The sequence below is a fragment of the Trichosurus vulpecula genome, chromosome 8 (genome assembly GCF_011100635.1).
Source record: "Trichosurus vulpecula isolate mTriVul1 chromosome 8, mTriVul1.pri, whole genome shotgun sequence".
Classification (NCBI taxonomy): domain Eukaryota; kingdom Metazoa; phylum Chordata; class Mammalia; order Diprotodontia; family Phalangeridae; genus Trichosurus; species Trichosurus vulpecula.
Window position 1 is genome coordinate 53,708,450 of NC_050580.1, and position 14,132 is coordinate 53,722,581.

Genomic DNA, 14,132 nt, shown 5'->3' on the forward strand with positions numbered 1-14,132 from the left:
ATCCACAGCCAGAGAGCTTGACGGAGAAAGGTCAGTGAAATTCTCAGCCTGTATCCCCAGCCCCAATTGAAAGTGCAGCTGTAACCCAAACCTCTGTGTGCCATATGTTTCTCATGGAGTTATTGACTCCAGCACAGCCTGTGGACAGCCCCGGTAGCTGCTCCTTTTGTCAGTGGGCAGCTAAATAACAATCTTTAATTTATAAGGCATCTTGCATTGAGCCTATATCTCAAACAGGCTTCCAGATTTAATTATACATTGACGGAATTATGTGGCAAGCTAAATTATAGGCCCGTGCTGGATGGTGTTGGGTCTGCACTTGAGCCAGGTAAAAATGCCTGGAAGGAATGGGAGGTGGGGGGTTTTGGCAGTGGGGGCTGGGGGGTGGCTACTCAAAAATAACTGTTTAATGGGATTGAGCTTGGCAGAAAGAAGAAGAATCCAGGGCCCCTTGGAGAGAGGCCTTAACTCTTTCAGACCCATAGATATTGGCCACCAAGAACTTCAAGGTTTAAAATAGCCATGGAGAATCGCAGGATATCAGCATTAGAAGGCACCTCCCAGGCCATTTAGTCCATCTCAAACCTGAACTAGAATTACCCCCTCCAACAGCTGTGACATGTGGTTGTCCAGCCTTTGAAGGCCTTCAGGATGGAAAACCCCACTCTTTTCCAAGGCAACCCACTCCACTTTCAGAGATTTATTATTGCAACATAGCTGCTCCCTAGGTCAGACTGAAATTGGTCACTTCATCGGCCTCCACCTATAGTTCTGCCCTCTGGAACCAATCAATAAGCATTTTATCAAACATGTACTGTGTACCAGTTGTGGCGGTAGGTGCTGGGGTTATATGGACAAAAAACCAAAACAATTTCTACCTTCAAAAAATTCACATTCTATTGGGGAAGAGTGGCATGTTCATATTTAAATAAATATGAAAAATGTTACAAAATAAATTTCAGAGATGTACTAATATGGGAATCAGGGAAGATCTCATGTAGGAGACAGAACATGGGCAGAGCTTTATAGGAGTTGGGGACAAAGTCAGGGATCCTTGAAACATTCAAGTCTTAGGGGCATTCAGAGAGGACAACCAGGGCCTTCCTGTGACTTGTCCTCTGAGCAGGGACAGACTCCTGACCCAAAAGAACACAAGGTAGCTGGCCTAGGGGAAAGACTCTATGTTCTGATTCATGGCAAATGGCAACTGAAATAGAATTGGCACCCAGTGGGCTCTTTTCACTTGGATAGTGACATAATAATATGGGTCCAGGGACATGCTGTGATTGAATGGCTCTTGAAATAAATATAGCCAAAGCTCCAGACCCACACATGCTCCTGAAGATAGTCCCTATCAATGGGGCTCAAGGAGATCTGGTTGACTTCAAGCCAGAGGAGTTTGGGGAAACTAGGTAACTCTAATTGGATGGGAGCAGCAGAGATCATCTCCATCCATCCCTATATCTCCGGCCCAACTGAGTCCTGGGAATAACTCTGAAGGGGATTGGTATTTAAGAAAGCATGGGCCGATTGGGCATTAAGCTCCTCGAAGGCTGTTTACTACCTCTCTTGGGCTTGCTGTTCTCTGTGCCACATTTTCCTCCTCTGTAAAATGAAGGTGCTGAATCGGATAGTCTCTAAGGCTTCTTCCTTCTCAAAATCCTGCAGTTCCTCTGGGTATAGTAGTAGACACCTATAATCCCTGCTCTTGGGGAGGCTAAGTTGACAGGATGTTCCCACTAAGTGAGATACTGATGTGGTGAGCCCTTGGGAGCAGGGGGACCAGCAGGCTGGCTAAGGAGGGGTGAGCCAGAAAACAGGGCAGGTCAAAATTCCCATGCCAGTCAGAGTGGGACCAGGGCTGTCCAGGTAAGATAGGGAAACATCGTCTTAAAAAACCCTATGATTATGCTCTTTGATATTATTATTCCTTACAGAATTGGGCACACAGTAAATACTACATGCCTGCTGAATGAGAATTCCAAAGATTTGCAGAGAAGAAAAGAAAGAGGGAAATAGAGATAACTAAGATCTTTAATAGGTTGACCTTCTCTGAGGCAAGGTGCTGTTGGGAACCCCCCCCCTCCTCCTCTAGCCTGGATCTTGCCTATGCTGCCTGTGTGACAAAGCTCCGAGGGCCTGAGGAGAGATCAGATCTCCCTCCAGAGTCAAGGAGAGACCAAGACCGAGGGAGGCCTTGACGCTGGCTCTTCTCCAAAGCAAGGGAGGGGGGCAAAGGAGGGAGAGGAATTGCTGTTAGCCCAGTAGAGCAGACAAACCAATTGAAAGCCATCAGCCCGTGTTGCCACACGCACTGTCAACCACTCACTAAACTGCTTTTAAACCAAGCCAGACCTCTTCACTGGGTCAAGAAACTGACAGGGAGATAACAAGAGAACAAGGAATGGAGAAGAGATTTTCATAGAGATGGGATGGGTAGGGACAGTGGAGAGGAGGGGGTTGGAGAGACCAGTGACAAGCCAAGTACATCCCTGCAAGAGGCACGAGTGAGAAAGCCACAGCGGGAGCCTCACTCAAGCCCTCCCTGCCATGCCCCCTGCTCTCCCCCAATCTTCCATCCTGTCTCAAAAGGAAGAGGTGTCCCTTTGCTTTCCATCTGTTCTCTAGAGCTCATCCTAACAACTAAGAAAACTTGCACCCTTACTAAGTCTCATAGATATAGACCTAGAAGAATAGTCAATTCTGTCATTTTTCAGATTAAAAAAACCAACAAATAAATGAACTGAGGTCCAGAGACTGAGGGACTCGCCAACATTCACACAGTTAAGAAGTGGCAAAAACAGGAATCCAACCCAGATCCTCAGTCCAAATACTTCTACTGAGTAGACGCCACCATACTGCCATGATTCCTTCCCTCTCGAGCATATTTGCTCTCTTTCTCACAGTTCGTTCCTTCCCTCCTTCCTTGAGGCACGCATAGGTCTCACTCATCTTCAAATAAACAAACCAATTCAATAAACATTTATTAAGTGCCTACTATGTACCTGGTACATGCCAATCCCTGGAAACTAACCCACAAACCTAAGCCCCTCAAACTTGCTTGATCCTGGGTCTCCTTTATCTTTCTCTGGCCTTCATGGATAATGCGGATGACACCCACCACCTCTACTTTCTGATCACCAATCTTCCCGTTATGAGGGTCATTATCCCCATGGATGTTGATATCATCTTTGAGTTTTACAAAGCATTTTGCGTACATCATCCCATTCAAACCTCACAAAAACTTGGTGAAAAAAAACACTACAGGTCTCACTAGCACATATCCCAGGTGAGGAAATAATCACATTACTAAGAAGTAACATGATCTATCCAGGGTCACACAGCTAGTAAATGTCAGAGGAGAAATACAATCCCATGTCTCTTCAAACTACAAGACAAATGCTCTTTCCACCCATGAAACCCCACTCTCTGCCTGATGATCTGGCTTCTATCCTCAGCAGCCTGCTAAAACTGCTCTCTCCATAATTTCTTCTTGCCAAAGCCCACACCCTTTCCTCAGCTTCAACAAGTATCATACTTTCCCATGCATAAGATGCACCCTTTTCTAAAAAATTTGTGGTCTAAAAACTGGGTGTGTCTTATACAGTAGTTGTAGACTTTTTTACTTGCATTTCCTGCTTTTTTGAGCTTGTGGTCTTTGTGCTCATTGTTTTGCATCTGTTGCCGGCATATTAGGTTATGTTTTGCCACGTTCTGCCCAGAAATGGCTCAGAAAAGATTTTCATACAGTGCTGAATTCAAGTTAAAATTGATCCAGTTTGCAAAAGTGAATGGAAATTGTGCTACTGAACGTAAGTTTTGTCCTCCTCCAGCTGAGAAAACAATCCGAGACTGTCTACAGGAAGAAGAAACCCTACTGAAAATGCCACAGCAGAAGAAGGCCATGAGAGGCAAGTCAGCAAAATGGCCTGATTTAGAGAGGGAATTGAAGATGTGGATTGAAGAGCAAAGGGCAATTGGAATTCCTGTGTCCACAAAGATGGTTCAGCATGAGGCAAGAAGAATTGCTGGTGAAAAAGAAGTTACTGGTTTCAAAGGAGGACACAATAGATGCTTCAGGTTCATGAAACGGAATGGACTCAGCATATGTACACACACCAGACTTACCCAAAAGATGCCTGAAAGCTATGAGCAGATGAATAAAACTTGAGTTCAATAATTTTATGTAATACATTTTTTTTTCAAATGTCAGGCCCAAAAATTAAGGTGCATCTTATACATGGGGAAATACAGTACTTGATGTGACTGACCACCCCCTTCTTGAAAAAATTTCTTTTCTCTAGAGGCAGCTAAATGGTGCAGTAGATAGAGCACTGGGTGGATTGCTGGACTCAGGAAGTCTTGAGTTCAAATGTGGCCTCAGATACTTACCAGCTGTATGACCCTGGGCAAGTCCCTTTACTTCTGTCTGCCTTAATTTCCTTAGCTGCAAAATGGGGGTAATAATAGCCCCTACCTCCTAGAGTTGTTGTAAGGATCAAGTGAGATAATATTAGTAAAGTACTTAGCACAGTGCCTGGGACATAGTAGGTGCTTAATAAATGCTTATTTCCTTTCTTCTCTTGGTTTGTTTGTGTGTATGTGCTCACGAGTGCATGTGTGTGTGTGTGTGTGAGAGAGAGAGAGAGAGAGAGCACAATAATTATGGTTTTAATAGTAGGTCACATTTATATAATATATTACAGTTTATAAAGCATTCACCACTCTATTAGGTATGAATTGCTTGCATTTATCATCTCCATTTTACAGATAAGGAAACTGAGGTTCAGAGATTCATTCAGGATCACAGAGCTGGTAATCGACAGGGCTCAGGACTTGAACCCAGCACTTCTAATTCCACATTTAAGGTTCTTTGTCCTGCACTAAAACTGCTTTCCATTCTACGCTGACTTGACTCCAGTCTAAAAGGCAGATCCACCTGCCCCTCTGACTTCTCTGCCTTCTCTTTCTCCTCAAATCACTCTATCTGTGCATAAATGTGGATAACAGCGCTCTGACCTTGGCCCGCTACGTAAACGGATGCTGCCTCGTGATTTCCCCTCTCCCCTCTGTGCCAGTAACTGTCAAATCAGCGGCTCCAGCCCCAGCCACATTCATTTTCATCCAAGCTCCAATTCCATGTCTCCTATTGCCTACAGGACATGTCCCCTTAGCCTATCCACCATCACTTCAAACTTCAATAACATTTAGGAATTTATCTAAACGTTTCCAGAACAGTTTATATTTTTAGCCTACACTCCCTCAAGCTGTAAAAATAAGCCTCATTGGTTTAATCTCCACTGTTTAAAGTAGATTTTTTTATTCATCCAAAACTTATCTCTTTCAGGTTTCAAATGGGGAGACTTCTCTCTCCAGTATTCTAGTGAATATGGTTATATTCTCCCCACTCTTTTGCTCACGAGTGCACACACGCACATGTACACACGCGCGCACACACACACACACCCCTCTGCTATTCACCTACACCCCCTTCTTATAACTTCCTAGTTTTATAGACTTTACTCTTATTCTCTGTCTTGCCCAGCTCAAGGGGTCTAAATTCTCAGGTATCTTGGAGGTGGGGGCTGCCCTGAGAAGAAAAAACCTGCCCTTCCCAAAGTGAAGCACCTAGACCCTCCTTGCCTAGATACTTAAAGTCATGACTTCCCTGAATCCTTAGAGTTGGGACTGAATTTTCAGAGGCCACTCCCCACCCTTAATTCAGCAGGGCATCTTCCTTTCCCAGCTATGAACCACCCCACCAGGGCATCGAGTATCCAACCATGAAGCTTCCCTTCTGCTCAAGGGTGGAGGCTGAGCAGATAAGAAGCATCAGAAGCAAGGGAGACTGCAGCCACCTCCAGTCTGTACCCCCATGGGATTTGGGTAAAGAATGCCTCAGGCCAGGGGCTGGGAGTATCCATGGTGTCACTTTCCAAGTTAGAAATAAAAACCACCTTGGATTGCTACAGGGCCAGCTGCCCCTCGGGATGGGACATCCAAGCATTGAGGCAGGGGGCTTCAATTTATTAAGATATCAGATCTCCTCTGTCTCTAGGCAGCTGCTTAACCCAATAGATGACAGTGTAATTGCACTCTTGACTTTGCTGGCCAAGGTTCTGAATGTGATCATAGAGCTAGACCTGTAAGAGAATTTAGAAGTTGGGGAGTCCAACTTTTTTATTTTAAGCATGAGAAAACCAGTAGCCATAGAATTTATGACTTACCCAAGGTCACATGTCTATTCAGTAGCAAATCCAGGACTGAAATGCAGGTTTTCTGATTGCAATTCCAACACTTCACCAAGGAGGTGCAGTGGAGAGTGTAAGGCTTGGAGTCAGGAAGACCTGAGTTCAAATCCAGCCTCAGACACTTAACAGCTGTGTGACCCAGGACAAGTCACTTAACCTCTGTCTGCCTCAGTTTTCTCAAACATAAAATGAGGTTAATAATAGCACCCACCTCATAGGGTTGTTGTGAGGATCAAATGTACATTTCATACATAGTTCTGTGAATGTTGTCTCCTCCCTCTTTGAGGAAGGGAAAAATGTTTTGCCTTTCTTTGTGTCTCCAGGACTTAGCACAGTGTATGGCAAATAGTAGGTGTTTAATAAATTCTTGTTTCCTTCCTACTATCCTTCCTTTCTCTCTCTTTCCTTTTCTTCATGCCTTCCTTCCTCCCATCACTCTTCTCTTCCTCTCTTCCTCCCTCCCATCCATCTTTCCTTCTTTCCTTATTCCCTTCCTTTCTCCCTTCCTTCTTCCCATATTTCTTTCCTTCCTTCCTTCCTTCCTTCCTTCCTTCCTTCCTTCCTTCCTTCCTTCCTTCCTTCTTTCCTCCCTTCCTTCCTCCTTTCCTTCCTCCCATGCTTCCTTCCTTCCTTTGCTGTGTTAAACAGCTTATACAGAATCATACAGGATCAGATCCAAAATGAACTTTGGAGATCATCTATTCCAACCAATTAATTTTACAAATGAGGAAATTGGGGATCAGAAAGAAGAAAAGATTTATCCACAACTAGTGTCAAACATAGGACTGGAACCCAGTTCTCCTACCACAGAGCTTTTCCTGCCATACCTGCACATGTGTTTCCTTTATCAGACTAGGTGGGAGCATGGGGACAGGTTGATAGCAGCTCATCCCACTGATGGAAAAATAACTCAAAATCCATATCCCTACCATTATTGGATTGGTAGCATCATCTTCATATACTAAGGATGGCATTTATTTTTGTACTTTTATTTCTCTCCCCCTTCTTGTCTGATCATCAGGAAATTATACAGTACCTTTTTGCAGCCACTCTAAGCTACACATGGCACATGGCAAATTAGACTCAGGCCCCTGCCCACTGTGTCAGACACATCATGTGGGTGAGCAGGTCAAGGGCATTCAAGCATGATTAAACAAGTGGCCAAATACAAACCAAGCTGACAGAAAACTCACTCCTAGAACCCACACGGGGCTACTGCTCATTTTCCCCAAGAATATAAACACTTTTGTCTTTATCTTTCCAGTGCCTAACAGATCTTGGCATATGATAGGTGTCTAATAAATGTTTATGGATTAAGTGACTGACTGATGGAAGTTTTGCATTATTACATTCATTTTAAGGGTTAAATGTACTTCAGGGTGAAAAGTTAATTAGGAGACTAAGTACTTTCCACTCCCCAATTGGAAAGAGCCAAGGCTATCTGTGGCTTCTGCTCTTGATGGGCTGAGAAGCCTTCATAGAGGATGTGGGATTTCAGAGTCTGAGGGATGTAAGGGAAATGACTTGGAGGGCCCAGCACAAGACCATCCTCTCTCTCTATCCAAGAAATGGACAGCTCCATGAGGGATAAATACGACTTGTTATACAGAGAAACTTCATTCCCAGTGAGGAATTCCACCCTCAAGTGAGAGGTTCCATCCCTCAGTGCAATTCAATGCAGCATACATATAAGTCCATATTACGTATCAGACACTGTGATCTCTTCCCAAACTGAGAAGGAATAGGGGAAAAGTCGCACCTCCAAAGCACCCAGAGTTGAGCGTACATTTGTTACTTTCCCCTTCAGAGTGTGGTTCCTTCTTCTTTCACTTTCTGTGGGGCATCGGGTCTGCTCTGCCACCTCCCAGAGTCAGTGGGTTGTATTCATGCCAATTCATTCCTGGGGATAGTGTTTGTAGGTGACAGCTCAGTGGATCTGATGCATAGGCCAGGGAGTTAGTCCTTTTCCTCTAGACAGGTGACTGTGGCTGTGGCAGGTGAACTCTTCAGAGACTAAATTGTAAGAAATAACAGATCATGTGTGAGGGATGGGTGGGAGGGAGGTGAAAGGCTGGGTGTGGTGGAGTGTCTGGGGACAGATAGATGTGTGAGGCTGTGAGTGTTGGTATGTACATGTGGGTCTGCTGGGGAAAATGTGGCTGTGTGTGTGTGTCTTCTACATTGTGGGAGGTTATGTGCCTGGGAGAACTCCTTTCACATCAGCTACCTCTTCCTCAGCCTAGAAGTCATGAAGAATAAAGTCTGGGCCTGAGCCATGTCAAAGAGAGGTCCCCTGGCCAGTTCTGCAAACACTGATTATGGCATCAAATCTCCCCCTCCGAGGGGGCCTGGAAGCAGGGGAAGGGCCCTTGTTTGTTCATCTGGTTTCCTGTTGTGCAATTTTATTAATAAGCCTCAACCCCATAGGCAGGGAGTCACTCTGGGGCCAGCCCCCTATGACAATTAATTAACAAGCTTCAGACAATTAATTTGGATCTTCTGGGGATTGGAGACAACTGAAAGAGAGAGAAGATGTGGCCCGAGGTTTCTTTGGAAACTGACTACTTCCTAAGGTCTTGACCAGGAGGACCCAAAAGGACTCTAGCCCCCCCCCCACTCCAGTTAGACATTTCAACTGACTTTCCACCCAGCTTCTCATATATATTCTCCTCTCTTAGAAGCTTCCTCCTCAGCTGCAGAGTACCTGGATGAAGTTACCAACTGTGGGCAGTATTTCCTTTCCTTTCTTTCCCCTTTATTCCCTCCCATCCCATTGCTGAGCACTTTCAAGCCAAGAGAAAAATTATCCAGCCCCTCTCCCCAGCCTGAACAAATCCTGAACAGTGCTGTTGATACCTTGGGAATGCAGGAAGCAGACGGAAGGGAAGAGAGATCAGGGGTGATGGGCTTACCCCCTTGGCACCTTGTCATGCCCTTTACTGATGCTCTCCCCTCACCTCTGCCTCCTGGCTTCTTTCAAAATTCAGCTCAAATCCTACCTTCTGCAAAAAGCTTTTCCTTCAGGGCTCTGAGATCACTTTCCATTTCCATTCTATTTATTTTGTACATGTGACTTTTTCCATGTTGTCTCCCATTAGAATGTAAGCCCCTTGAGGGCAGGGTCTGTGTTTGTAATTCCCAGCACTTAGCACAATGCCTGGTACATTGTAGGTACTTAATGAATGCTTGTTGATTGACTGATATAGTGCACAAAGATGTCTCAGCTACAGCTTTGACTTAGACTGAAATCTAAATCCACCCCATAGTCGTAGAAAGCTTCCAGACCAGAGCTCCTTGGAGCTGCCCCAGCCTTTGCCATCATTGGAGGATAGTTCCCCTGCAGGAGGACAGCAGGGCTTCCTTTGGTCCTGGCTCTCCCTTATGACCCTTGAACTTAGGGCTCCATCTAAGGAGTAGAAGCTTGGAAGAGGATGAGCTTGGAACCATGGGGGGAATTTTCAAAGAAGCAAATTTAGGCTTGATCTAAGAAAAAACTTCCCAATTGTTAAAAGTGTTCACAAGTACAATGGGCTGCCTGAGGAGGAAATGAGCTCTTCCCTCTTGTAGAGGTCTTCAAGCCCAAACTGGAGGAGATTCTTGGTCAGGTACAGTTGGCCATCTCACCTGGTACTGAGATGATGTGATTCTGTGACTCTTATGAGCAAAGGGAAGAATGAGAAAGTTGTGTGTAGTCTGCCAAATGAGACTTTCAAGACTGGAAGGGACAAGTTGGGGACTAAAGGAAAGTGAAGTTGGTTGGGAAAGATGGGACCCAATTATAGAGGGCCTGAAAGCCAGGCAGAGTTAGCTAAATTTGATGTCAACATCAGTAGGGAGCCTCTATGGGTTGTAGAGTAGGAGAGTAACCTGACTACATTATTTTCCATAGGAAACAAGTTATTCCCTGGCCAAGTGATCAGCAGAAGTCACTTCCTTTTCTTTAGCTCCAAGTCGACCTGAGTTCAATGCCTTTTGCTGATAGCAGTTGGTCTCTTTTCCAGGTAACACCAACAGTATCTTTGCCCTGGACTACATCAGTGGGGCACTAACCCTGAATGGTGTTCTGGACCGCGAAAACCCTCTCTATAGCCATGGCTTCATCCTCACAGTAAAGGTAAGAAGAGCTGTTCCCCAGCCTGGGGGGATGCCATGGGAGTCCTCTTCCAAATCCAGGGCCAACCAGTGGGATGAAGGGAGCAAACCCTCCACCCTACCCCAGAAAAGTGAACATAGCCTAGGTTACCTTTAGCTTCTTGGTCCTGCCATTGGCAGCCTCCTTTCTTGTTTCTAGATAAAAGAGACCCTATGGTCTCTAGACCCTATGGTATCTAGAGTAGAAAGAGGCTGGGCTTTGATTCTGAAGACTTGTGCCCACATTCTGCCTCTGACACTTTCACTGGCTGCATGACCATGGACAAGACCTTTCTTCTCTTGGGGCCTCAGTTTCCATACATGTAAAATGGTGAGAATAATACTTGCACCCACATGACTGTTGTGTGGAAGGCAGAACTGTTTGTGTAAGCTCTTACTACTCAAGACACTTGATTTCTCTGGGCTTCAGGTTTCTGATCTCTAAAAGGAGGCACCTGGGCTGGAGAACTTCCGAGGTCTCTCCTTGCTCTAGATCCCATGATCCCATTACCCGCCCAGAGGGAATTTACACCCTGTCCCGTCCAGTGCAAGTGAAGGACTCTGGTGAATTGGAGATATGTGGACAGGATGATTGGATTCATGAAAACTGAGGCCTGAAGGTGGAATCATGATGGCTAGATGTGAATCCAGTCTCTGTCTCAAATTACTGTATAGTTTGGGGCATATCAATGAGCTTCTTTTTCAATTCCCAGAATGTGATTTCATTCCTTATTCATCTACCAAAGCAGTCTGCACCTGAGATGTTTCACTTAGTCATCTGAGGCCCTCGGACATGAGAGTGGGGGACATTGCCAGTGTGTGCCAGAGGTGGGAGGGTCAGGAAGACCTGAGTTCTAATCCTGCTGAGATACGTGACCTTGGGAAAGTCATTTTACTTGTCTCAGCTGCAGTTTCTTCATGCATAAAATGAGGGTGATGATCACAGCACTGTTCTGAGGATCAAGTGAGATCACATTTAAAAAGGAGTTTGCACAGCTTAGCACACTGTGTATAGTCAAGTTCACAAGTATTCGTTAAGCACTTACTAGATGCCGAGTTATTGTAATGATTGTTATTAACTAGTATTTTGTCACGTTTCTCTCAAGACTTAACTTAGTGATTTTTTAAAAGTTTAATGCAGAAAAATCTATTTGAAATTTATCAAACTTAAGTTTTTCCAGTTACAGTTTTGCATCATATGAAGCATGTAATGACACAAGAGTTTGCTGTTTCTTCTCCAGTGTGTCCCTACTATATGCTAGGCTCTGTGCAAAGTACTTTACAAATGTTATCTTATTTGCTCCTTATGACAACTCCACAAGGTAGGTGCTATAATCGTGCCCATTTTATAATTAGGGAAACTGAGGCAGATAGCAGTTAAGTGACTCACCCAGGGTCACACAGCTAGTGAGGGTCTGAGGCTGGATTTGAACTCAGGTCTTCCTGACTCCCAGCCTGGTGCTCTGTCATGGATACTCCAGCCCTCTCTTCTCCAGGCTGCACATTCCCATGTCCTTCCACCACGCCTCATATGGTATGATCCCTCTGCTATCACGGTGGCCCCAGCCTGGCTGCTCTGTCTGTCCTTAAAGATGGTGTCCAGAAGGGAACACACCACTCTAAGTGTGATCTGACCTGGGCGGGGAGCACAGCAAGAGCCACTTGCCTGCTCGGTCCTCGACTTACAGGCCTTTCCTAACAGCATCCGAGGGCTGCTATATCGGACTATTTACTCACGTTCAGTCCAATTCAACAAATATACCTCAGACACCTACTAAGTGCCAGCACTGTGCTAGGCACACAAAGACAAAAATAACATACTTCCTGCAGTCAGAGAGCTTACAGTCCATTAAAACACTCACTTTTTTTCAGAATCCACTTTGCCCCATTTCTGTCTCTGAGCCCCCCTCATCCAGGTGGCCCAGGGAATAGAGCGCCAGGCCTGGAGTCAGGAAGACCTCAGTTCAAATCCGGCCTCTGACGGCTACTAGCTGTGAAACCCTGGGCGAGTCATCTAAATCTCTGTTTCCCTCAGTTTACTCACCTGTAGAATGAGGCTAGTAATAGCACCTGCCTTCCAGGGCTGTTGCGAGGTAAAATTGTAAAGTTCTTGGCACGGTGCCTGGCACGTAGTAAACAATATATAAATGTTAGCTATTATTGGTATTAATACCCTGCTGCAAGGAAGCAAGGGGCGGGGCCACAAGGTGTCCTGGGCTGGGAGGTGCGAAATGGCCAGAGGATTGGGGAGCAAAGTCTCCCAGGGGCCTAGGTGAGGAGAAGCAGTAAAGTGGGGTGTAGAACAGCCCAGCCCCCTCCCCAATCACCCAACCACCCAACCCCTGATCACGACCTTGCTTTTAATTAAAATCAATATGGAGCTGGGTCGGTGGCTGGGAAAGCCATTTAGGAGTATGGATCCAGCCCAGGCCACAGGGTCCCAGGAGTTGGTGTGAGAGGGGCCATTGATTGAGGAAAGGGGAGGGGGGGAAGCAGGCAAAGTCAGGAAGCTCCAGGCTCAGGAAGTGACTGTGTTCTAGCAGGTTGGAACGGACAACCAGTGAAATTACTACACTTAACCTCAGTCGACAAGGCCCTCCGCTAATAGCCAGAAGTCAATAAGATGTCTCTCCTCTCCGCTGCCCCTTCTTGCTCCCTCCTTTTCCATCAGGATGTGTTAACTATTTAACTCAATGAAGAAAGGAGGGTTTGAGTTGTTTGAGGGGGAGCAGAGGCTGAAGAAGAGCAGTGGGAGGGGAAGGGGGAGGAGGTTGGGGAAAATGACACTATTGCAAAAAACACCCTCTCTGTGCCCAACCCTTACCCAAGGGTCGATTGATTCATGTCCTTGCCCTATATTACACTGTTCTCCATTATTTTCTTTCCTCGGGGTCTAACTCTGCCTCCCACCCACTTCTTCCTGTTCTATAGTCTCTGAGACTATGACAGTATTCTTTCATCACTCCCGATGTCAGCACAGCTTATGGTACTTAGTATAGTATCTTGACTACAGTAGACATTCATTGAATGGTGGATTGATGGTGAGTCTGTGCCTCAGTTTCCCCAACTGTCATTTTGGAAAGGGCCCCTTCCTTGATCCCAAAGGGGCCTTTATACATGCCTTCTCTCCCTTCCTTCACTGTTCCTTCCCTCCTTTCTTCCCCATTCTTCCTTTATCACCCCATAGTTAAAGTGTATTTTCTCTGGCACACAGGGCACAGAGCTGTATGACGACCGAACCCCGTCAGATGCTTCCTGCATCACCACCTTCAACATCCTCGTCATTGACATCAATGACAACGCCCCCGAATTCAACAGCTCCGAGTACAGTGTGGCCATCACCGAGCTGGCCCAAGTGGGCTTCGCCCTTCCCCTCTTCATCCAGGTGGTGGACAAAGATGAGGTGAGTCCCATGGAGCAGATACTAACCGTCCTGCAAGACATCCGCAGAAGCTGTATTGCCTGGACCCTTTAACCACTATTGTGCTGTGTATGACCGTGAGTGGGTTATTGACTATTTCTGGCATTAAGGTTCCCCATAAATAAAGGAGGGATGCTATTATGAAGATAAATACAACCACATACGTGTGACTTTTAGAAGAAGTACTGTCCCTAAATGCCAAGGGTGTAATCATAACTATACCACCTTCTCAACTGGAAGAATGCAAAACACTATTAAAAAGAGGAGCCTTTGATTTGCTTCTCAAGTGCTTGGGAAATGGTGGGCAGACATGTAGAAGGCTCCGCTTG

General features: G+C 45.6%; 1 protein-coding gene across 2 annotated transcripts in view; it reads left to right on the forward strand.

The window, feature by feature from the left end:
- Positions 1 to 14,132, forward strand: part of CDH23 (cadherin related 23) — a 552,108-nt gene that overhangs the window by 272,207 nt on the left and 265,769 nt on the right. For both annotated transcript variants that reach the window (XM_036735220.1, XM_036735219.1), the window contains exons 9-10: positions 10,253 to 10,365; positions 13,597 to 13,785. In XM_036735220.1, the coding sequence (XP_036591115.1) occupies positions 10,253 to 10,365; positions 13,597 to 13,785 (302 nt within the window). The remainder of the gene's footprint in view (positions 1 to 10,252; positions 10,366 to 13,596; positions 13,786 to 14,132) is intronic.